At 41.7% G+C, this 26009-nt stretch overlaps 1 protein-coding gene across 2 annotated transcripts; it reads right to left on the minus strand.

Moving 5' to 3' along the window:
• Positions 1-7470: 7470 nt before the first annotated feature.
• Positions 7471-25507, minus strand: SKA1 (spindle and kinetochore associated complex subunit 1). Of its 2 annotated transcripts, XM_011928775.1 has the most exons (7): positions 25306-25507; positions 24641-24739; positions 19979-20103; positions 18005-18102; positions 15183-15320; positions 8827-8996; positions 7471-8058 (listed from the first exon to the last, which is right to left on the minus strand). In XM_011928775.1, exons 2-7 carry the CDS (start codon positions 24726-24728, stop codon positions 7910-7912), a joined length of 768 nt encoding a protein of 255 aa, XP_011784165.1. In that variant the 5' UTR covers positions 24729-24739; positions 25306-25507; the 3' UTR covers positions 7471-7909. The 2 variants fall into 2 exon arrangements, with proteins under 2 accessions (XP_011784165.1, XP_011784166.1); XM_011928776.1 differs by lacking the exon at positions 15183-15320 and having other exon boundaries at positions 25351-25495.
• Positions 25508-26009: the final 502 nt, after the last annotated feature.

The raw sequence follows: 26009 nt of genomic DNA on the forward strand, positions 1-26009 counted from the left end.
GCCGTACCCTACCTTCTGCCGTGTTGCAGTCCCTTGCCGGTCTGGTCAGAGGAAAAGTCGCACTGTGGAGTCAGGCGGCTGGAGGGGGGGCTAATTCGCAAAGTGCGCCCTCGCGTCCGCCCTGCCGGCCCTTCAGAGTTACTTTCATTTTCAGCGGGTTCAGATGCGCCGGCCGCCTCCCGTCTGCCCGCTTCTACCTGCGGCGCAGCCCGGGGGGCTGGGGCCTGAGGCCCGGAGGGGTACGGAGGGGGTTCTGTGGACGGTGGGTCCCCGCTATCAGGTAAAACAGGATGGGGGGCAGTCGGTTGCTTGGATTTTAGCGGCTGAGCAACCAGTGCCTTACAGGGTTCAAGGGCTAATAAGAAAGGGGACAGCCAAGGGGGCGGGTTCTCAGCTAGGTCCTGCCATATGGGGACATATGGGATATGATCCAGGTGACCAGCACGCCCAGGTTGGAAAACCTTGGACTTCACCCTGGTGATGACAGCACGACGAAATGTCCCTCGGGTGGCCAGCCTACATTAAAGGCGGGCCATTCGGAACGGCACAGAGTAATTAGCTTTCTCCTCCTGATTTCCATACTAAGATCATGGCCCCTTGCCCTAACATCCTTGAAATTACTTGTAAGGAGAGATAGGGGAGTGCTCTGGGTATTACCCATCTTAAGGAAGTTTTTTTTTTTTTCTCCTTGGAATCGGTAGCGCCCGGAGTGGCGCCTGGAACAGGTCCTGCAAAGGAAAGTGAGTTACCGGAACAGGTCCTGCAAGGGAAAGTGAGTTACCGGAACAGGTCCTGCAAGGGAAAGTGAGTTACCGGAATATCAACAAGTTATGTCAGTCGCAGGCGCACTCCAGAAATCTGGGTCAGAACAAGTTATGTCAGTCGCAGGCACGCTCCAGAAATCTGGGTCAGAACAAGTTATGTCAGTCGCAGGCACGCTCCAGAAATCTGGGTCAGAACAAGTTATGTCAGTCGCAGGCGCGCTCCAGAAATCTGGGTCAGAATAAATTCAGACAAGAATCAGATGAGAGCCAGGGGACGTCTCCCACCGGTCTCCGCTGGCTGTCCTACAGCGCGTCCGCCAGGACCTATGCCAGCTTTCAGCTTCAGTTTCAGACCTCGCGAGCCTCAGATTCAGAACGGATTCAGACAGGCTAACAGAGCCTCAGATTCAGAATGGACACAGACAGACAAACAGAGACGAGGCTCAGATTCAGAACGGACTCAGAGAGCCTCAGATTCAGAATGGACACAGACAGACAAACAGAGACGAGGCTCAGATTCAGAACGGACTCAGAGAGCCTCAGATTCAGAACGGACACAGACAGACAAACAGAGACGAGGCTCAGATTCAGAACGGACTCAGAGAGCCTCAGATTCAGAACGGACACAGACAAACAGAGATGCCGGCTCACCTATCAGCAGATCGATCCGGGTAGATCCGTTGACCAGGGGTCTGGTGGGCTTGGGGAAATCCCGGGAGAGCCCCCAAATGTTATGCCCAGACCGTTTATTCCCCGAAGACCACCAGAGTCCAGAGTCAAAGCCAAGCAGCAAGGATCTTTACCGCAAGTTCGAACTTGGTCCCTCCATTCCACAACATACAAGAGGGCCTCGAACAATGCGTGCGCTCGCTTTTTATAGCCCGATGTAAACAGGACTTGTAAGGTTACAGAGGAACAAGGGAATTCTTTAGGTTACAGCATTACAATTGGTTAACATATTAAGTTATACATTTAGCAGTTCTCTATTGGTTCCCGTGCTTTCAGTAAAACTACAAACGGTGGTGTCCTTATCGGGGATTTCCCAGGATTTCCCAAGCTGAGATATATGGTAGTCTCTGAGTTGAGAAATGTGTTTGTACTGGGCTCAGGAAATTGAGATATATGGAGGAATGTATTTGCACTGGGCCGGGTTTGTACTGGGCCTGTTTGTACTGGGCTTGTTTGTACTGGGCCTGTTTGCGTTGAGTCCGGGGCTGAGGAATGTGCCTGGTTTCTTTCACAGTGACAGTACAAAGCTTCCACAGCGTGGAAGGGGTCCCGAACGGGTAGCCAGTGTTAAGATTTTTCAATCCCCTTTTAAACTCTTTAAGGCGGGAAATACGCGTGGCAGGAAGATGTTACCAGAGTGAGAAACAAAGACAATTAACATGTCTCAGATCTTGAGGAAAACCGGAATTGTAACTTAAGTTTTATCTACTTTATGACCTTGCAGTAGCATGGCAAAGGAGACAGGATCTCACAGGGTTTTACAAATTGTGTTTACAAGGAATTAGAATTGGGAGCATAGATAAGGTCTGCTGGTCACAGAAAAGCGGGCTTTTAACATTCCTTTTAGTTTCAGGGGAGAGGGAAAGGAGAGAGGGAGAGAGGACACAGGGAAGCTTATAGCCAACTTTTCGCTGTTTATAGCTTTCTTGGGGAAGAAAACACATGTACAAATTCTAATGTTAGGAATATTTTAAGCATGTATCTTCAATATTATTCATCCAGGACCAAAGTAAGTCATGATGCAGGAAATGAGTGAGTTTCACAGCTTTCTGAGCCCCTACCCGACCCAGGAAGCCCAGCTGCCACCTCCTCTCAAAAGGAGCACGCGCACACACACACACAAATTAAAATAGCTGAAAACTTCCAAAATTTAATTAAAACTCATTAATTCACATATCAAGAAGCTCAAAGAACTCCAAGTAGGACAAACACAAGACCATCAACATCCAAATATATCATAATCGAAATGTTGAAAGACAAAAAATCTTGTCTCCCTAAGTTGTGGCAGGCCAGGTCTCACTAACGCAGGCCTCCATAACAACTGTTTCAGTATTGAGTGGTTAAGTTGAATATTAAGAGCTAGTGCCCTTATACAAAGGCTGGGATGTAACAAAAGCCCACCAAGAGTTTTGCCTTGGCCTTTCCTGGGCCTTAAAGCATGACAAAATAACGAAGCAATTCTTAATAGGACCTATTTAGAATTAAACAAGTTTTACCGTGGGTCTGAAGAAACGCCCTAGGCCTCCACAAACAAGTTTATTGGGGGTGTGAAGGAACCCCCCAAACCTCCGTGATTTAGCAGGAGACAAGGGTAATTACCCCAGCACCTGGACCCACTTAGATTAAGTAAATTTACTGAGGCTCCAGAGGAAGGTCTTCAGGACTCAGACCTTCTGGGAACATAGTGACTATGCATGAAGTGATTGCTACCATCTTTTCTTTCAAGAAATCTCTACCTCAACAGCAGGTTTGAGCCCTCTCCTTCCCTCTAAGCAGCGGCCTTCCATGCACAACCCCTAAGGCAAGAAACCCCATCTTATCCCTTCCATAGCAGCTTACACCCAGGGGACCCTTGCCCAATAGTTAGTCTTCCTGGAGGAGGCTGGTATGTTTAAACCACAGTCCACAGGATCACAGCAAGATGCTTTAAGTGGAGGAGTCCATGTGCTGTTCAGACATCTGCCAGGATCTTGCCCTGCCAAAGATGGGATGCAGGCTGTCCTTGTACTAGCTCCCCTCTCTCCTCTTCTCTATATCACACTGTAGTGTCACTGTCACTGGGCACTTTATCAAGCTTGGTGGCTGAACAGACATCGTGTTAATGGTGGAGGGTTTTCAGGTTCTTGGCATCTTGAACAAAGAATTGGACAAAATGCAAAAAGCAAGGAAAGAATGAATGGTTTCATTGAAAATGAAAGTATACTCCACGGTGTGGGAGTGGGCCTAAGCATAGGGACTCAAAGGCCCCGTAACAGAATTTAGGGAGTTTACATACCCTCGACTTGGGGTATGCCCTATATAAATGAAGAGGATGAAGTGATCAAGTCATTTACTTGGCCTACACCCTATGGAGAGGATATTTCCTGTGACAGCTGAAGTGTGAATCAGCCTTATGTTCCTTGCCTCCAGACTCTATTTTCCTGCCTCAATTGGGCTGGTTTTTAGGATAACCATCTCCCTTTAATTGCACTCTCAAGCTTCACCAGTACTTCTTTCACCTCCTACCCCCAAGTGGAGTCAGCAAGGGCAACCAGTGACTGCTGTGATTATCTTGTTACAGAAGATAAGACGACTGTGGTTCTAAGAGATTAACTGAAGCTTGTGCTGCATGTCAGTAGCATATCCAGGATTTGAACTCTGGTTAGCCTTCTCACCCCAAAGTCCATTACGTTGCCTCAATAAATGTCTTTTACATACATATATTTACTAATAAGATTGTGTAATGAAATTTCATTAATAAAAATAAGTGGGATTTCAGAACAGATTGCTTTATGTCATAAAGCAAAACAGACTCCTTTATGTCCCCAAAATGTATTTTATGGAGCATTAGTATGCCCAGAGATATTAATATGTATTCCTCAAAAACAGTGAAATAGGTAATGGAAGTAACTCTCCACAAGTAGAATGTGTGCTCCACTCCACAGCCTGTCTCTGTTGGAGATTTAGAAAATAAATGGGTACAATGAAGGACTTCAGAAGTCATGCAATAATAAAATCTGCTTATCTTTACTTAACTAAGCATATCCCACACTCTTATAACCACAGAATCCTTGTAAAAACCATCTATGGGCTGGGTGTGGTGGTTCACGCCTACTATCCCAACACTTTGGGAGGCCAAGGAGGGTGCTTTAGCCCAGGAGTTCAAGACTAGCCTGGGCAACATAGCAAGACTCCAGCTCTACAAAACATACAAAAAAATAGCCAGGCACGGTGGCATGCACCTGTTTGGGAGGCTGAGGTGGGAGGATGGCTTCAACCTGGGAGGAAGAGGCAGTGAACCAATATCACACCACTGTACTCCAGCCTGGACATCAGAGTGAGATTCTGGCAAGAAGATGACGATGACGAAGATGAAGAAGAGTAGGAAGACAAGAAGATGAAGACGACGGCAAAGACAAAAAAGAAGACGAAGAAGAAGATGAAGACAAAGAAGACGAAGGAGGAGGAGGAGGAGAACAGGAAGAAGGAGGAAGAGAAGGAGAAGAAGAAGAGAAGGAAGAAAAGGAGGAGGAGGAGGAGAAGGAAGCGAAGGAGAAGGAAGAGAAGGAAAAGAGAAAAGAAGAGAAAAAGAAAAACAACAGAAGAAAAACCCCATCTACTATATTGAGACTAGCACTCAAGACATGCAGTTTGGGAAATGCCAAAGCTAAAGGTTTGTAAGCTTTACCTTAGCTCAAGCTCCCCAGAGGCACCTCAGCAGCCATTCTTTCAAAATAAAACAAACTTAGACAGTCGTTTGACATTAGTTTCAGGAAGAAACATCTTAAATAGAGAAAACGTTTTTTCATGGGGAAAAATGACTCAGAGAAAAATTGTATTAGTCTGTTCTCACACTGCTAATAAGGACATACCTAATAATAGGTAATTTATAAAGGAAAGAAGTTTAATGGACTCACAGTTCCTCATGGCTGGGGAGACCTCACCATCATGGCAGAAGGCGAATGAGGAGCTAAGTCATGTCTTCCATGGCAGCAAGCAAGAGAGCTTGTGCAGGGGAACTCCCATTTATAAAACCATCAGATTGTGTGAGACTCATTACTACACTATGAGAACAGCATGGGGAAAACCACCCCCATCATTCAATTCTCTCCACCTGGCCCTGCCCTTGACACACGGGGATTATTACAATTCAAGGTGAGATTTGGGTAGGGGCACAGCCAAATCATATAAAAAATCAAGACTTAAAGAATAATGCCATTATTTTCATTTAAGTTGAGGCATGAAAAATTAAACATGCCTATATTTAAATTAAGGAAAACAAAAGGATAACAGTAAATATGCAGTGTCTGTGTGTTCATCACAGTGATGGTGTTAACCAGACCACAGGCTTGGTGAGACACATTTTTTCTCTGCTACAGGGACAAGTCCTGCCAAGCAGATGGCACAGACAGAGATAGACCAGTCTCCCCAAGTGCATGAAAGAAGCATGACTAAGTTCTTACAATCCCATTACCCATTTTTCTTGAGTACTATCAACCTACCCACACATTATTTTATCATCTTCTTCATCTAAAAGGGAAAAGCCTGTTTTCTTCTATACTACATTCACATATTATTTCTGACACCATATTATTTTTTCCCCATCCCAACCAATTTTCCAACTCTCTAGACACCAACGGGATACGCCACATTTAATTCAATTCTGACACCAAATACCCTTAATGCAGACTCCACAGATTAAGGGCTCAGTCCCATAAAACTGTCCCCAACTTCAAACACCAATCACAACTAGCGGGTCCCCTGGTTGCCCGTACTTCTGTCCAACATGGCTACACATGGGGGCTCCCACAACCCCGTCCTCAGGGTTGATAATTTGATACGGCAATGCAGAACTCAGGAAAATGCTTTACTTGTGTTTACGAGTTTAAGGTTACTACAAAGGATACAGATGAACCACAACCCGATGGAGGGGTACCTGGGGCAAGGTCCAGAAGGGTCATGAGCACAGGACTTGCTGATTTCATAAAGCTGGAGTCCATCACCTTCCTGGCACATCAAAACGTTTGCCAACCCTGAAGCTCCCTGAACTCCATAGTTTAGAGATTTTTATGTCTTGTTGACATAGGCCTGATGGATTATTCACTCAATCTCCAGCCCCTCTCCCCTCTCTGGAGGTAGGAGACCGAAAGTTTGAAACTTCCAATCATGATGTGGTCTTTGTGAGTAGCCCCCATACTGACATCCACGTGACCATCAAGAGTTACCTCATTAGAGCAAAAAATTCTGTCACTAGGAAATTCAAAGGAATTTAGGAGCTTTGTGTCAGGAACTGGGGTCAAAGACCAAATATTAGAACAAAAGATGCACTCCATCACTTTGGAAATTACAAGGGTTTTAGGAGCTCTGAAAAAGGAACTGGAAAGGAAGATCAAATATGTATTTCTTATTATATCACATTATCACATCAACTTTATTACACTTTCATTACAGGTTGAAGTTTACAGACGGGTGTACACTAAATGCATTTCAGGTAAGCTGCTCCCTAACAACCTATAGGAAAGCACAATAATCAGATGATAAACTGTCTCCAAATCCAGCTTCCAGGAAGTTTACCTATAGACTGAAACACCATCGATGGAATTTAGACACTAGTGATCTTTAAGTACAAAAGGCCTGGGTATCCTAACCTCGTCATCTTGATCTTTTTCTTCCAATATCACATCTGTACTCAATCTTTTTTTTTCTTTTTCTTTTTTTTTTTTTTTGAGACAGAGTCTCGCTCTGTTGCCCAGGCTGGAGTGCAGTGGTGCGATTTCGGCTCACTGCAACCTCCACCTCCCGGGTTCAAGCAATTCTCCTGAGTAGCTGGGACTACAGTAGGTGCACACCAATCTGTACCCAGTCTTTTTGGGGTCTGCAGCATTGTCCACTCAACACAGAAACTGGACATGAGCATTTTTTAGTTCTATTATGTGCCTAGTACAGAGGCTTATTCAGCAGGTAGTTAAATATTTGGTGAAAGGAGGTAAATCTTGAAAATATATAAGCATTATCCAAAAAAGTTTTATTTTTGTAAGAAACAAGAATAGGTCAGGTGTGGTGGCTCACGCCTGTAACCCCAGCACTTTGGGAGGTGGAGAAGGGTGGATTGTTTGAGCTCAGGAGTTCAAGACCAGCCCAGGCAACATGGTGAAACCCAATCTCTACACAAAATACATTAGACAGGCATAGTGGTGCACACTTGTAGTCCCAGCTATTCAGGGGGCTGAGGTGGGAGGATCACTTGAGCCTGGGAGGTTGAGGCTGCAGTAAGCCATGTTTGCGCCACTGCACTCTAGCCTGCGTGACAAAGCAAGATCCTGTCTCAAAGAAAAAAAAGGAGACAAAAAAGACTAAAAGTTAAAAAAATTATATATAAGAAAATTATAGAAATAGCCTCTATACCCTATTGGTCCATTCAAAAGTTCACAAGGGACTCAGGTTATAACATAACGAGTAAGTCCTCCCCCTCGGACCTCTGATAGCCTCCGGCAGTGTCGTAAAATATTCAGTAACACATGAAACTTCTTGTCAACTTTCAAAGTCGTGAACTCCTTTATGTCAGCTTCCACTATAAAATAACAACCTAAAAATAAAGATATTAGTGATAACTTTTATAAGGCCAACTTGCAAAAGAGTCTTTAATACATTAAATTGTGAATATGAATGGTATTAATCGTTTTTACTGTTAGTATTCAATAAAACCAGTAACTAGTATTCTTGCTAAAATAATAATTATTCTATCAATAGAAGTTGCATGCATGATATTTATTAGGTCACTAGATATCTGTTGGTATCGCTTGAACAATTCACTTTTCAAGAAGCAATATGATGTACTGGTTACCAGAATAAAACCCGTAACAGTGCTGTCACTTAACTGGATGGCCTTGGACAAGTAAGTTAAGCTCTCTTTGCCTAGTCTGCAAATTGGGAGTAATAATAGTGACACGGGTGTTATAAGGATTGAAGCTCTTGGCACACTCTCTGCCGTACAGAAAGTAGCTATATCAACAGGACTAGCTGTTATCATTACTATTCAATTTCTGAAAACATTGGGCATAGTTCCACAATAGACTCTATCTAGCAGTGTTTCTCAGGCTCAGCACTACAGACACTGTGAGCCTGATAATTCATTTTGTGGGTGCTATCCTGTGCACTGCCAGCTGTTATAGCAGCATCCCTGGCCTCTACCTACTAGATGCCAGGAGCACCCAGCTCCAACAACCAAAAATGTCTCCAGACATGGTAAAATGTCCCCTGGTAGGATAACTGCTCCTGGTTGGGAATTCATTTCCCATGATCTAGTTATACTCAGAACAGTTCACATGTACACATATATATGCTGCCATTTTACCTTTGGTATCCTTCGTTTCTTCATCAATAAATCTGTGATAGAGATTTCTGGCCACAGAATTCATAGACTTTTTTGGCTGATGTAGGATTTTATATTTACTAATTACTGCCTTGTTGATTTCTTTAATAACATCATTAATTTGACCATAGGTTAAGCGGGATTTCATGTACCTGTAAAAAGGTATATGGTTAATTATTGTTTTAAAGAATCATCATACAAAATTACTTTCCTTGAAAAACATAAGTATGGTGACTTTGTATGATAGTAAAACTATAGTACCCTTTGTAAGAACAATTTTATATCAACTTCCAAATAAACCAGACAGCTGAATAATTAAATAGAGATGACAACATACCGGGGCTTACCTTCTCTAACTATTAACCTCTACTGTTTACCTATGGAGAACTGATATTATAATTTTAAATAAGCTCTCAAATTCTGATTCAAATGGACTGATTAACTGCAACATATAAGTTTATTTAAACATTAATTTTTAAATGTGACAAAGGAAAAATTTAAATATTAATAAATTATACAACTCATAGCACTCTGGTGCTATGTAAAAACCATTACTTGTTCAGAGAAAGAAAGAGAAAAAAAGGAGGAGGAGGAAGGGAAGATGAAGGGCAACAAAGAAGACCACAACAAGGATGACAATGGAAATTAAGACAAAGAGGAATTAATAGGGTAGGCGACGTACAGGAGTGAGTGACTGGAAGCTGCCCGGGCAGAGGAGAACCAAAGAGTAGCCATGATGTTTTTTATGCCCTAGCTCAAATTCCCTTAGAGCACTGTCTATTTCACTCTGAATTCTACTCTTTAACCTCCCTCCTGTCCGTCCTCCCAGTCACCATGGAGTCTTAGAATATAAAAATAGGAGACTCTCAATTTTGAATGTTTTGAACACACCAAAAACAAAACTTGATGATTTGCTTCAATTTGTCTCTTCAACAAATGATAAGTTCAGTAAGTTAAGCTCTGTCCTTCACTTCTATTCAAAGTAGCAGCTTTCTAGTCAAAACTTCCTTGATAAAATGATATAGAAGTTTATTTAAAAGAAAATGTTAGGCCGGGCACGGTGGCTCATGCCTGTAATCCCAGCACTTTGAGAGGCCAAGGCGGGCGGATCACGGGGTCAGCGGATCGAGACCATCCTGGCTAACACGGTGAAACCCATCTCTACTAAAAATACAAAAACTAGCCGGGTGTGGTGACAGGCACCTGTAGTCCCAGCTACTCGGGAGGCTGAGGCAGGAGAATGGCGTGAACCTGAGAGGCGGAGCTTGCAGTGAGCTGAGATCGTGCTACTGCACTCCAGCCTGAGTGACAGAACGAGACTCCGTCTCAAAAAAAAAAAGAAAAAAGAAAATGTTCGTATTTCCAAAAAGCACTCATTTTCATTATTCCTCTTTTCTAAATTCATTTTTGCTGTCCTGTTTTTTGTAACCACAGTTTCTACAAACTCTAATACCTCAGCTCTCCACAATGCACTTATAAATTCCTTCAAATCCTCTCAACTACCACCTTGATTTGCTCAATAGTCATCCCTAATCTCTGCCAATGTCTTCCACTTTAACTCTACTCTCAGCACCATTTGTTTTAAAGTAAATAAAAACTCTATGCTTAGAAAACATGATTTTTTACCCTAATCTTCTATCTTCATTTCTCATTGATTAAATAACCCTAGGTTGAAAAATGAATACTCCACCATGACCATTCTAATTTCCTTCCAATAGCTCTTCATGGAAGCATTTTCCAAAAATCCCTCACAGTCATCTGCTCGTCACATTAGCTCAGCCAATGAGCAACAACAACAAAGACTAAAGCTGAATAGCATCAGAGCATCAAACAGCTTTCATGAAAATAAAGCTGTCAATAAAGGAAATGACCACCAGTGTGGTGGCTCACACCTGTAATCTCAGCACTTTGGGAGACCAAGGCAGGTGGATCACTTGAGATCAGGAGTTTAAGACCAGCCTGACCAACATGGTGAAACCCCATCTCTACTAAAAATAGAAAAATTAGCTGGGTGTTGTGGCACACACCTGTGGTCCCAGCTACTTGGGAGACTGAACCATGAGAATTGCTTGAGCCCAGGAGGCAGAGGTTGCAGTGAGCCAAGATCATGCCACTGCACTCCAGCCTGGGGGACAGAGTGAGACTGTCTCAGAAACAAAAGAAGTAGTAAACAAAACAAAAACAAAGTCAAAGGAAATGACAAAATGACCCCCCCTTGCCAAAAAAAAAAAAAAAAGACTAAAGAGCAATGTCAACGTCCTCACTAGTCTTGGACTTGTAAAAGAGCCAGGTATTTTTCAAGTGGCTAACTGGTAGCAATTTTTAAGTAGTAGGTAACACTAGCAGCTGTGAGATTAGGTTGGGCATTCTCACACACTACCAACAGGAGTAAAAACTGGTATGCAGCACTCTGACGTGTCAAGAGCTTGGAAACTGTCACTGCCATCCTCACAGCAAGAGCAAACAAAGCTGGTAACTCTTCTCAGAGAATCGAGGTCACAGGGCCAAACACTGCCTCCAAAACAGGAGAGACAAGCAAATACAGAGAATCACAGTTTCCTAGGAACAGAAGCCACTGGAGTGAGTAACTGCAGGAACATTCAAATAGTAACTGACAAACTGCTAAGGCTCAGTTTGAACTAGCTTGAGAGTTAAAAACTGGTGATCCAGTTTAGGAAACCCCCATACTTTCACAAGTTTTACTTCTAGGAACCAGCCCTGCCTTCCCCCCAGGTTTTCAAAATGAGGATCAGAGAAAAATTCTCCTGAGCATCAGCAAGAGGAGGGAAAAAGTAATTATTTTGAAATAGGGCAGGTAAAAGTAGAGCAGTTCTGTTATTCAAAACAAAGACCTGCCCTCAAGGAAAACTACTTGACTAAGAACCTTATCTGACCTAGGGGAAGGGTAATTAGACAATTTCAGCCCCATCTAGCTAAGAAACACTTTAGAAGGTCACAGGCCAGAGATGCAGAACCCCTAAAAAGCCTGAGATTCAATCATAAGATTGTAGAATGCTTCTCCTCTCCAACACCTTACCACCACTATAACAAGGTAACAGGAATGCATTAGTGAACTAACACTGAGCAAGCTACAAGACACAGAATCTATTAAGAAAAAATTTCTAAGGAAACTCAAAGACGACAGAGGAGACAAAAGAAATGGGAACTAGGGCCGGGTGCAGTGGCTCACGCCTGTAATTCCAGCACTTTGGGAGGCCGAGGCGGGCAGATCACAAGGTCAGGAGATTGAGACTATCCTGGCTAACACGGTGAAACCCCGTCTCTACTAAAAATACAAAAAAATTAGCCTGGCATGGTGGCGGCGGGCGCCTGTAGTCCCAGCTACTGGGGAGGCTGAGGCAGGAGAATGGCGTGAACCCAGGAGGTGGAGCTTGCAGTGGGCCGAGATGGCGCTAGTGCACTCCAGCCTGGGCGACAGAGCGAGACTCCATCTCAAAACAAACAAACAAACAAAAGAAATGGGAACTAGAAGAAATTGAAGCATCTGACATTTACAACCATAGCAACCATTAAACATAGCCCAGCTCCTAGACATATCAACATAAAATCTCACACTAAAAGCCTATTTACTTCAGTTCCTATTATGCAGATACATCTTGTCCAGCTTTCAACAAAAATTACTAGGCATAACAAAAAATACAGGCTGAGAGCATCACAAGCATCAGATGCAGATTGAGAAATGACAGAGATTTTGGAAGTATCAAACCACTAATTCAGATAACTATGTTTAATATGCTAAGGACTCCAATGGAAAAAGGATAAAATGCAAGAATAGACAGACAAAGAAAGCAGAGATGGAAACTACAGAAGAATCAAAAGGAAATGCTAGAAATAAAGAACTCTAACAGAAATGAACAATGCCTTTGATGGGCTCCATCAGCAGACTAGACTCAGCTAAAGAAAGAATCAGTGAACTTGAAGATACATCAGGACGGGTGCAGTGGCTCAAGCCTGTAATCCCAGCACTTTGGGAGGCCTAGACGGGTGGATCACGAGGTCAGGAGATCGAGACCATCCTGGCTAACACAGTGAAACCCCGTCTCTACTAAAAAATACAAAAAATTAGCCGGGCGAGGTGGTGGGCGCCTGTAGTCCCAGCTACTGGGGAGGCTGAGGCAGGAGAATGGCATGAACCTGGGAGGCGGAGCTTGCAGTGAGCTGAGATCCGGCCACTGCACCCCAGCCTGGGTGACAGAGCAAGACTCCGTCTCAAAAAAAAAAAAAAAAAAAAAAAATTCAATGAGAAGAAAACAAACAACCCACTTTAAAAACGGGCTCAAGACCTGAACAGATATCTCATCAAAGAAGATATGCAAATGGAAAATAAGTATATCAATATAAAAAGATGCTCAGCATTCCCTTCGATAGCTCAGCTGGTAGAGCAGGGGACTGTAATACTTGCTGAAAAGATGCTCAATGTCAAATGTCACTAGGGAATTGTAAAGTAAAATAATTAGATACCACTACACACCTATCAGAGTGGCTACAATCCAGAACACTGGCAATACCAAATGATAGAGGATGTGAAGCAAGAGGAATGTTCTGTCATTGCTGATGGGAATGCAAAATGGTATAGCCATTGGCAAGTTTTTACAAAACTGAACATACTCTCACATGATCTAGCAATTACACTCCTAAGTATTTACCCAAATGAGTTGAAAACTTATGTCCACACAAAACCTGCACATGAATGTTTTTAGCAGCTTTATTCATAATTGCACCAAACTGGAAGGAACTAAGATTGCTTCAATAAGTGAATGAATAAAGAAACCAGTACATCCATACAATGGAGTACTATTTAGTGTTAAAAAGAAATGAGCTATCAAACCACAAAAAGATACAAGGGATCATAAATCCTTATTTCTAAGTAAAAGCCGCCGGTCAGAGAATGCTACATACTGTATGACTCTAACCATATAACATTCTGGGGTTCAGTGGGAGATAGAAAGAGGTGGGATACAAGGCACTTTTAGTATAGTGAAACATTTTAGGATAGTGAAATTCTTCTGTATGATACAGTAATGGTAGACACATGATATCATGCTTTTGTCAAAACCCACAGAATGTACAACACAGAATAAATCCTAACACAAACTAAGGATGTTAGTTAATAGTAATGTATCGATATTGGTTTGACAACTGTAACAGATATGTCATACCAATGCTCTGTTACTGAGGAAAACTGTGTGCAGGGAAGAAGTGGTATGAGACCACTAGTATCTGCTCAATTTTTCTGTAAACCTAACAAAGGTTCTAAGAAATACACTTTATTAAATAAAACAACAACCAAAACAAACTGGTATGAATAATTCTCTAGAAAGCAAAATAATCATGATCTTTGCCTCAGGGACTCTCCTCCTAAGACTCTATCCCAAGGAAATAAAAAAATTGCAAAACAGCCTTGTCTAAAAGATATTTCATTGTACCCTTATTTATAACAATAAAGTCAACCCAAATATGTAATGAGGAAATGCTTCAATAAATTATTGGATAGCTTCATATTATATGACTATTAAGATAGAAAAATTATCACAATAAAAGGATAGTAAGTTGCATTTACAGTATAACTACATTGCTAAAATAACAGGTATAAGAAATATCTGTTATACATGTATAGTTCAATAAAATCTGGAAAGCTATACCCTACCTTATCTGAATGGTAGAATTACAGATGAGTTTTACTTTTTGACAACAAACACTTCCTAGCAACATGTATTATTCGTATAATAAAAAGGTAACAAGAAATGTAATATAATATAAAGCTTAGAGGTTAAGCAAAGCCCTGGAATTATGAGTTTAAAAACGTGGATTTTCATAATTGGTTCCCCATTATTGCCATATGTAAGAGGCAAGGGAGACCACCCTCTAGGGGAAGCCTTTTGTCTTATTCATTCTTCTATTCAGAGTGACTCAGGGCCTGGAATATAACACAGGCTCAAACAAGCGTGGGGTGCAATGCACAAATGGAAACCAAACACAACATACTCCATTCTCATTCTCAAGTCTACACAACTCATTCAATTTCCTTAAAATTACCACAAAACTGAGTCTACTTCCATAATATAATTGGTAAATCTGTAACACAGAAAGGTCCGAGAGGACTTAAGCAAAGAATTGATCCATCTCTAGATCTCTCTATGAAGGGGTTTTACAACAAAAATCTTCAAAAAATTTACTGCATTTTCACAGTATAATGTGAAACGTTTTAAAAACAATATTTGAACACAGCATATTACAATTAATATAATTAAGCTTTATGATTTAAACAATCATCTATGTTGATTATTAAGCGGTTGAACATTATCTTAAATACTTACGAAGGAACACCATTGAACTCATCACAAGTTATAAATGGCATTTCCTTAATACTTCTTTGTTCTTTGGGAGGCTTCTTTATGGGTTCAGGTTCCTCAACTTTGAATGGTTCTTCAGGATCAAGATTTGATCCCTTAACACTACAGAACAGAGATGTACATACATATAGGCAATTGTCAGAAATAAGCAGCACACTGCAAAGTTTTCCCAACTGAAAATAATAATAAATACATAACTCATCCTGTTATAATCTCACTGCCAACTTTTTTTTGTATTCCTATGTCTATTGTTCATGAAAATCTAAACAGTGAAGGAAATGTTGAAAAATTAAGTTCCCAAATCTTCAGTAATATAGCTATATTTATTTACATGTAATACGATATCTTCATCAGTTCTCCCATAGGCTCCTCAAAGTCAGTAAGTTAACAGCTTTGCGGCTTCATGGCTTCTCTTAACCCCTTCCTGACATCCCTAACTCTGAATCTGGAAACATCAGTTACCTTAGACTTCTGTTTATTCTAATTTATCCTGATGGTTACTTGTGTCAGTCCCTGTGGATTGCAGAGTCATTTTAGTTGCCAGCATGATCATGGGTCACCCCGGATTCAATCTGCCCAATTTTTAGAGTGAGTGAGAAGCCTACTAATATATCTCCTGCCCCACTAGTAAACAAAGTCTAGAAACACACTATAGCTCCTCGGTTCCTTAACTGCCAGGGATGTGGCCAGCAGTAAGTCAAGACACAGGAAAGATGACACCAGATATAAGAAACAGTAGGGGCTGCTATAACTACACATCATAACAGGTAGAAGAAATGCCTGTTATATATGTGTAGTTACGTAAAATCTGGAAAGCTATACCCTATCTTATCTGAATGGTAGAATTACAGATGAGTTTTATTTTCTGACAACAAACACTTTCTAGCAACATGTATTATTTGTATAATAAAAAGGTAACAAGAAATGTAATATAATATAAAGCTTAGAAGTTAAGCAAAGCCCTGGAATTATGAGTGGGAGGATGGCCACAGGAGCAAACCAAGGGAATCCCCAGAAAGGCAGGAAGTGAGAGCCCAAGATGACAGTCGAATGCCAGACACAGATGGCAACCAGCCTTACTGAGGTGGTGTGACTCGGCCATGCTGCACGCTGTCAAGATAAACATGCCCAATGCACCAAAATCCTTCTGTGAATCCTAACATATGAGATTCCACTGTGAGACTGGATGAATCGTATCTGTACTTGTTTGTCTTGACCATGTGTTGAGGAAGCACCTGAGTGCTCCCTTTATGCCCTGCTGTGTTTATCAGCTGAAAATAACCATTTTGACCTACAGAAAGGTTCTGCTCTGACCTATCCCTGAGAGTTGAAGCTAGGCCATAGTGAGCTTAGAAGAAAATTCCTCTATTCCCCTGATCAAATTCTTGCTGGATGTACAATGACAGGTAATGTGAGAAAGAGCGAGACAGGATAAAGATGCCAATTCCTCACCGAGGTGATGGGAGGATATATGGGTAACAAGAGAGCCAGGTCTTCGAGATACAAAGCAGGCCACTGAATCACGGGAACTAGATGTCCTATCAAGGCTAGAGCTGGACATTTGAGAGCATTAACAGTGGAGTTAGGTAAGAATGAGTAAAGCAGGTAGGAGAGATCTATAATCTAAAAGAGGGGAGAGAAAAAGGAGGCAGCCAAGTCAGAGATGTGGGCTGACAACTAAGAAAACATAGTGGCAGTGCAGAAAACAGAATTTCAAAAACAAAAAGGCGGTATGGAAAATGAAATCTTAGAAGTAGAACCAGGGCTGACGAGGGATTTTTGACCTCTTTGTGACCTTCAACCACCCTAGGTGTGGTGGCAACGACAGCCAAAAGCCAGGTGTTAAGGCCTCGGGGAAAAAACCGCCACAGACATACCTTGTAAGTGCGGAGAGAGAGAGAGGATAGACATTTGAGGGGAAAAAAGAGCTAAGCTTATTGTTCATTTGGCTTTTATTTATTTATGTATTTATTTATTTTGAGGCAGGATCTTACTCTGTCGCCCAGACTGGAGTATAGTGGCACCATCAGGGCTCACCACAGCCTTGACCTGCCAGGCTCAAGCAATCCTCCTGCCTCAGCTCCCTGAGTAGCTGGGACTACAGGGGTGTGCCACTGTGTCTGGCTAATTTTTTGTATTTTTAGCAGAGACGGGGTTTCGCCATGTTGCCCAAGCTAGTCTCAAACTCTTGGGCTCAAGCAATCTGCCTGCCTCGGCTTTCCAAAATGCTAGGATTATAGGTGTGAGCCACTGTGCCCAGCCTCTTTGGCTATTTTTAAAATGGTAACTTCCTTACGCTTATTTTTACCCAAAGGCAGTGGTTCTCAAGGGTCAAGGAAGATTTTGCCCTCAGTGGCATTTGGCAATGTCTGGAGACCTTTTTCATTGTCATGAATGGGTGGGATAGGAGGAATGCTACCAGAATCTAGTGGGCAGAGATCAAGAACACTGCTCAATGTCTATTCTCATAACAAAAAATTAACCTGCCTAAAATGTCAAGGAAGCTGAGGTTGACAAACTGCTCTAAGGAAAAGAAATGAGTGGAAAAAGAGAGGCTAGAGAGACTTGCCCTTGGCAAACTGGGAAAGAGGTGTTAGATTTTCCTCAGAGACAGCAAGATAAGAAAACTGGTGAACATAGTAGGAAATACTGTTTTTAGTATAGGTGACAAAAAACTAGATCATTGCTGACAAAACTGCAAGTACATGAAGAGCAAAAGGCTTTGAAGTATTTGTTTTCATGGGTTTATAAATCCAGATAGCAAGAATAATTATAAATACACTTACCAGCTCTGGGCTACTGTTACTTGAGGCAAATGGGAAGGAATGTTTTCTTTAAGATGTTCTACGTCTTTGTAATCTTCTTCAAGAGATTCACAGAGTTCCTAAAATTTCAAAATGCTCACAATAAGTCTCTATCCTCCCCATGTACGTTTTAAGATATTCTAAAGAGCAGGGAAAATGGTGAACCATAATCACAGTGACTGTGGCCGGTCGTGGTGCTCACGCCTGTAATTCCAGCACTTGGGGAGGCTGAGGCAGGTGGATCATGAAGTCAGGAGATCAAGACCATCCTGGCTAACACAGTGAAACCCCGTCTCTACTAAAAATACAAAAAATTAGCCGGGCGTGGTGGCACGCGCCTGTAGTCCCAGCTACTCAGGAGGCTGAGGTGGGAGAACTGCTTGAAGCTGGGAGGCGGAGGTTGCAGTGAGCCGAGATTGCACCACTGCACTCCAGCCTGGGTGACAGAGTGAGACTTCGTCTCAAAAATAAAAATAAAAAAAAAAAAATCACACTGACTGTGAATACCAATAATGCAGAATGAAGTGAAAAAGCAAGGAATCCAGCAATAAAAAATTGGTTTCTAGAGCTGTTTTTGGATGGTGGTAATATTTTTCTCTACTGGATTTTTTTCAGAGAACAATCACTATAATCACATTGCAATTACAAAGCAGGACTAAAGCTAAGTCTTTCTCAAATACTTTAATCTTGGGAGATAACTAAGAAATATATAAAGAACTTATGTTTTTCATTATCATCAATTGCTTTTGTTGGCTTAGCAAATGCTCCCAAGTGTTACCTGTGTAACAGCAACTGTATTATCACAGCATGGTAATATACCCAGCTGGCAAGCACAAGATGCTGCTTTAGGATGACTTCCACTGTGGGCTACCTACATCCCAGCTTAATGAAAATTTCTACTTGATAGCTGGGGTTTTTTTGGTCTCCAATGTTTACTAGAACTTCAGGCTATGAACTCATACAAATTTTAATGAGGAAACTATTCTGTGCCTTTGGATTCCCGCCATCTGGCTCCCAATCACAATGTGAACAGAAATTCCAAATAGCCTTCAGTTCTGAGTCGAGCATTCTCCAGGCCCACACCTAACCCCGGATATTCTTGAGCAGGTTAGAACTGAAATACCAGTATTGGTTTCTGTTTTGAATTTATAGGTCTTTTCCTTTAAGAGGTGAATGACATTCATGGATACCAATTCCATTTTGACTAATAAGAGTGATAGGCATAATCATGCCCATTCCTATAGCTGAAAAATCTTTACAGACCTTAAGGATTATAGGCTGAATGCAGTCGAGGAGGTCCCTTGTTCAATCCCACTGAGCAATTCCCCGGCTCTAACAACGTGAGATAATTATGGTACAGACTATTTCCCCACTGGGAAGTGCACAAGCACTTTTATTAGCTGAAGTCAATTTGAAGGCTTATTTAGAACAAAATGTGCCTGTGAATGAGGCTCAAGTTTTTCTTTACCTGAGAGCCCTTATATTACCTTTTATAAAAATATAGAAATGTAGACATATAAGGGATCTAAGAAACAGTTCAATATGATCCATTATTTTTTCAAATGAGGATCTTGAAACCCCAAGAGGTAAAACAGCTTTCTCAGGGTGGCAGAGAATACCAAGGACCACCAAGGTAAGAATCCATAGCTCCTCACCCAAAGCAGGTGTTCTTTACATACCACTCTACTAGAACATCATTGTTTAAATTAAAGCTATCAAGAATGATTAGCAAACTCTCCTTTCTAGTAAAGTTCAATTCCACTGGCCATCAGCAGAAAGAAGTAGCTGTGGAGCTCCGAATTTCATACTAGGAAAATAAAACATAAATGGCATACTGTACCATTAATAATTCATAAACCGAAAACATTATAAACAAAGCATCCTTAAGAATTACTTGATGATTAGGGAGTTTGTATGTATTGCCTTTTTACTGCTTCCTCATTAGAGAAACATTACCTTGAGTGAATTGTTGGTTTGTTCTTGATACTGAATTTCCAATTCCAATTTATTTAGAAGCTCATTTACTACAATGATCTCATCTCCTATTTTATTTAATACTGTCTTCAAGGTAGGTTCCTGGCCTGTTATAAACAAAAATAAAATAGAAAACAAAGTGTATAGAAGAGCAGTAGCTGCAAGTACTCATGTAAACTCTTGGAACAGATAGCTGTACCTTAGAGAGGGGTGGAAAAAGGACTATTGCTTTAGCCCCTAGAAACTGACTCCATGGATAATCTTAAGACCTCATTTCTTTTTTTTTTTGAGACGGAGTCTCACTCTGTCGCCCAGGTTGGAGTGCAGTGACCGGATCTCAGCTCACTGCAAGCTCCACCTACTGGGTTTACGCCATTCTCCTGCCTCAGCCTCCCCAGTAGCTGGGACTATAGGTGCCCGCCATCTCGCCCAGCTAGTTTTTCGTGTTTTTTTTAGTAGAGACGGGGTTTCACCGTGTAGGCCAGGATGGTCTCGATCTCCTGACCTCGTGATCCACCCGTCTCGGCCTCCCAAAGTGCTGGGATTACAGGCTTGAGCCACCACGCCCGGCCCAAGACCTCATTTCTAAGTAGTATGGAAGAGACGGAGAGGAGAGGCAAGAACAATGTCTCCCCTGCATCTTTTGTTTCTGGCAAATTCCTCCACTTATTAAAACACGTAGAAATGTTAGGTAAAACAAGCATCCTTCTACATCCACAGCTAAGTTTTCATGAGAAAAAGGCTAATCTCCAAGGGTTCCAATATGAAGGGGGAACCACAGTTCCCCCTCACACCAGGCAGTATGTGTGAGCTGAGGCTGCAGCAGCCGTAATCTGAGGAGTGTACAGCAATGCTGGACAGGAAGGTTGTCAATCTCAGCACCAGAATATATTTGATTTTAATAGGGATAAGATCCAAGGTTTTGGGACTTTAAAACACAGGGTGTTGGAAGTGAGAATCTCAAATGAGGCTGGGACCCTTCTTCATGAATAGATTTTCAGCGAAAATTGTAATCACTCACCACAGAAATAAGCTTACGTTTTAGACAGGCCCTTCGGTGTGTGTGTGGAAGGGGCAGGAGTGAGGTTGAGGTGAAATTCTCTTTCAGAATTTGTAATACGGATTTGGAATTCATATTAACACTATTCACACTATGCAAAACCACCCCTAAGCAAACAAAGTAACATAAAAAGTCACAAGCTGGTAATAACCCTGGGTACCCGGCAAAAACAAATGTAAGACCTTCATAAAGTAGTATATTCTCATAGTCCCAATCCCACCTCCTAGCACCTCTCTCTAGCAACTTTCAGAGATTTGAGATGGATGAGAAAATCAGAGTCCCTTCCTCCCTAGAAATAAAAGAAGTAGTTTTTAAAAAAATTTAAGGGCAGATTAAAAGCACAAAGAAAAACTACCTTCATAATTGAAGTTTCCCATCTGCATTTCCAGCAATCACAACAATGACATACACATAAGTAAAAGCAGACTTTGGCAGTATCTGTAGATTATGGAGGCAGTAGAGTGAACCAGGTCGAAGGCCTGAAGTCAGAGACACCAAGTACCTACCTCATTACTGCGAAGATAGGTGAAAGTACACATAAGGTGGGCTTAGCCCTGTCTAAAACCTAATACTCAGTAAATGCTAACTGCCATTCATCATCATCATCATGAGGAGTATATCATTCTATCTAATAGAGCAATGCTACTTGCATTTGACACTCAGCTCATAACAATTAAAACAAGTAAATAAGAGTACTGATGTCTCTACTGAGAATAATTTCAGTAGAATTAGTTGAATATAGTATTTATTCCCCATACACTGGTATCTCAACTTTTAGTCACCTAAATTTTAGGGTGTTATTTACCACTTTTTTTTTTTTTTTTTTTTTTTGAGACAGGGTCTTCTTGCTCTGTCACCCAGGCTGTAGTTCAGTGGCACCATCACAGCTCACTGTAGCCTCAACCTACCAGACTCAAGCAATCCTCCTGCCTCAGCCTCCTGAATAGCTGGGACTACAGGTAAGTGCCACCACGCCTGGCTAATTTTTTATTTTGTGTAGAGACAGGGTCTTATTATGTTACCAGGCTGGTCTCAAACTCCTAAGCTCAAGCGATCCGCCTGCCTCGGCCTCCCAAAGTGCTGGCATTACAGGCATGTGTCTGGCCACTGCTTTTCATGTAGCAATCTAGTCAGTTACAGAAGCTACAGTAGCAAACAAATGAGCAGGCTTTATTTTATAGGCTATGGAGGCACACAAATTATTCTCCCCCCATACAAAATGACAGTTGACAACTGTGTAGGAATCTAATGGGTCTGACTGCTTCAGCCAGGCCTCATGCTTTGGTGGGTTATTTGAATTCAAGGCTTGATAGTTTTATAGATCTCCAAATTATATTTGTTTATCCAAGAGTAATCATAACCTCAGAAAGTGAATGTAAACAAGACAAATTATTAAACATCTAAAAGTCTTTTACAAATTACTTCAATCAAAATGGCAACAAATAGAAAGAGTACTAACATGGGAATCAAGAAACAGAAACTGTCACCCAACCAAGTACTCACGAGCTGAGGGACCTGGGCTAGCCACCTGACTTCTGACATCTCAGTTTCCTCAGGTATGAAGTAAGGGGGCTCCTTAAGATGAACCCACAGTCCCTTTAGCTTTAACTTCCAGAGTATGTGAACCATAAACTGTAAAATGTATGAGGCTCCTTTATTAGTAGTTATCAATATAGGACTGAGAATATCAAGGTCCCTGGGAGGGGAGGTATAATTCGAAAGGGCCTATCTAACATTATAATTTCATATTTGAGAAAGTTTTCAAACTACCAATTCATAATACAAACTACAATACAAGTTCAACACAACCTTCCCAGCACATGGAATTCTGTCTGCCAATAAACCTTTACTCTCCCAGATAAGGTTAGGGTGTATATAATTCCTTAAACAATATTTTAGATTTGACAAGGATCATCTGTTTCTATGAAGCTTCATTGCATCATCCAATTTCAGCACATCAAAATATTTTCAAAGATACTAAAATCTCCAACTTCATGGATGCTTAAATAATTTATTTCATTTTCAATTAGTTATTTCCCAGTGATATAGAGTAATAAGCTTCCTCCAAGGCAGGCTCTAAGATGGGTTATGGACTACTTTTACCTCTATGGATCTCTACATCAGTTTTTTTTTTTACTTGCCTTTTAATACAGTGATGTGCCACATAACAGTGATTCAGTCAACAATGGACCACAAATATGGCAGTGGCCCCATAAAATTATAATGGAGCTGAAACATTCCTATTGCCTTGTGACATCAGAGCCATCATAACCTCATGGTGCAATTATTCACATGTTTGTGGTGATGCTGGTGTAAGCAAACTATAATGCCAGTATTATACAAGTACAGCACATACAATTATGTATAGTACATAATAACTGACAATAAATGGTTACTACTTTATGTTATTTACTATATGATACTTGGTACTTTTGAGAGTGTACTCCTTCTACTTATTAAAAAAAAAAAAGTTAACTGTAAAATAGCCTCAGGCAGGTCCCTCAGGAGATATTCCAGAAGGCATTGTTACCATAGGAGATGACTGCTCCACACGTGGTACTGCCCCTGACAACCTTCTAGTGGAACAAGATGTGAATGTGGAAGACAGATGTTGATGATCCTGACCCTGTGTAGGCCTAGGCTAATGTGTGTGTGTGTATTCATTTTTGACAAAGTTTAAAAAGTTAAAAAAAAGTAAAAGAACCTAATAAAGATATAAAAATATTTTTGTACACCTGTACGATGTATTTGTTTTAAGCTGTTATTAGAAAAGAATAAAAAAGCTAAGCCAAACTAAAAAGTTTATTAAGTAAAAAAGTTATAGTAAGCTAAGGTTAATGTATTATTGAAGATTTTTTTATATAAATTTAGTATAGCCTAAGTGTATAGTACTTATAAAGTCTACAGTAATGTACAGTGATGTCCTAGGCCTTCACATTCACTCACTGTCACACCCACAGCAACTTCCAGTTCTGCAAGCTCCATTCATGGTAAGTGGCCTATACAGGTGTTCCACTGTTAATCTTCTACTGTATCTTTTCTATGTTTAGATACACAAATACTCACCACTGTGTTACACTTGCCTAAGGTATTCAGTACAGTCACTTGCTATACAGGTGTGTTGCCCAGGAGCAATAGGCTATATAGCCTAGACATGTAGTAGGCTGTACCATCTAGGTTTGTGTACATTTACGTACATTCTATGATGTGATGTTTGCACAACGACAAAATCATGTAATGCTTTTTCAGAACACATCTCCATCACTAAGCAATGCATGACTGTATCTCCATTTAGCTGTAGAACCATGGATGCCACATAACCTTCAAATCTTACCATTGGCCTATGTGTCTCAGAAAAACATAAGTAAATAATCTAATGAATATTCAGTTCATTGTTCAACATACCTTACATTTTTAGTATCCTCCGCAATACTAAAAATGACATTGGACTATTTAAAAAATCGTTGTTCAAAATCTAAAATTACCTAAGATGCAGTCACTCAACCAAGCAAAGATGTCATTCAGAGTGGAATAATCAAAATGCATTTTGTACATACGAAGTCAGTGGAATCTGTTTTACTTACCACAGTTTCTTAATGACAAGGTTTTCTTAATATTGCCAATCTTTTCATTAACATGAGAGCATAACTGTTCCAGATCTGAAGAGGCCATCCTTTAAGCCTCTGAAGAAAAAAATATAAACATATTCGTAACGAAAAGCCACACAAATTTCTGTTCACTTTCGAAATCCAAGAATGGTCAATATCAAGTAAATGATAAGTCTTTGAAGGTTAAGCACAAATATTCAAGAGCAATTTCTTTCAATTCCACAACATTCAGTTTCTAACCACGGTACAGTACTGACTTGTCTTAGAGCCTTCGGCCATCGATGGATCCCAAACCAGGGTAAAGGGGATAAGCCTGAGTCCTTTCCTTTAAGGGTTCAGGAGGACAGACGCACTATTTATATATAAAGACAACATTGGTATTTTCTTTAAACACGCAAAATACGGACACAGTTTTTTAAAATATCTTACACGGTCAAAGAAATGGGCCCAGTTAATCATTTTTCCTGCGCTGTGAGGGGTTAGGGCTTTACATTTTGGGATCGGTAAGGAGGCAGAGAAATGGGAAAGGACCGGTTTCCCACCCACTCCGCGGGTGAGAGAGAAGGGGCGGGTCTAAAGCAACCAGCCCCGTCCTGCCCCACGCCCGGCGCGGCCCGCGGCCCCCAGCCGCCAAGCAGTGCCTCAGGCGCTTCCGAAGGCAGGGCCCCCAACACACAGAGTCCAACCTCGAGTCGGTCCGGCAGCAAAAGGCTACTCGCCGCTGGGTCTCCAGCCGCGAATACCGCAGTCTCAGCCCGGGATGGTGTGACGCGACTCCGGGAGCAAAATTCAAAACGCCCGCCCGGCCCTGGCGCAGCGCAGGCGCACATCCACACTTCCGAAACGCAGGCTCAGCGGCTGTTGCGGGTTTGTGTCTTCGGGGGCCACAGCTGGGCGGGGAAGGAGGCGTGGCCGAGCCGGGAAAAGGCGGGGCGAGGGCGAGGGCGAAGGCGAAGGCGGAGTTTCCGGAAGAAAGGACACCCCGGAGGTGCACCTCCGGCGCTAATCAGTCTGGGGAGATTTCAGTGGGCTGCGCAGTCTTGACAGCGGTCCAGCCAGGGACCTGGCGTTGCCAAGACGTGGTCTTCCACATTTGCTGCACCTTAGAGTCACCAGGGGCAGCTATTACAAGTCGCAGTGCCTAGAGCACACCCCAAGTCGGTGATAGTATTTATAAAAACACCCCAGAAAATTCAAAAGAGCAGCCAAGTTTGTGTAGAAGAAACAGTGACCCTGTCTTCTGGGTGTTACAGCCTCTGTAAGTGTTCCCGGACAAAACCAGGGGTGGGGCTGCTTATTCTCATGATGAACTGGGAAAGAAGAGTTTATTTTGGTAACCGGGTAC

The sequence above is a fragment of the Colobus angolensis genome, unplaced genomic scaffold, assembly GCF_000951035.1.
Source record: "Colobus angolensis palliatus isolate OR3802 unplaced genomic scaffold, Cang.pa_1.0 Scaffold8, whole genome shotgun sequence".
NCBI lineage: Eukaryota > Metazoa > Chordata > Mammalia > Primates > Cercopithecidae > Colobus > Colobus angolensis.

Excerpts from the sequence above, each read along its gene's own strand:
- SKA1 (XM_011928775.1), bottom strand. The coding sequence starts at position 24,728 with ATGGCCTCTTCAGATCTGGAACAGTTATGCTCTCATGTTAATGAAAAG. Across the intron at positions 18,103-19,978 it reads AAACCAACAATTCACTCAAG|GAACTCTGTGAATCTCTTGA; the intron begins GTAATGTTTCTC and ends TTGAAATTTTAG. Across the intron at positions 8,997-15,182 it reads GAGTTCAATGGTGTTCCTTC|GTACATGAAATCCCGCTTAA; the intron begins GTAAGTATTTAA and ends ACCTTTTTACAG.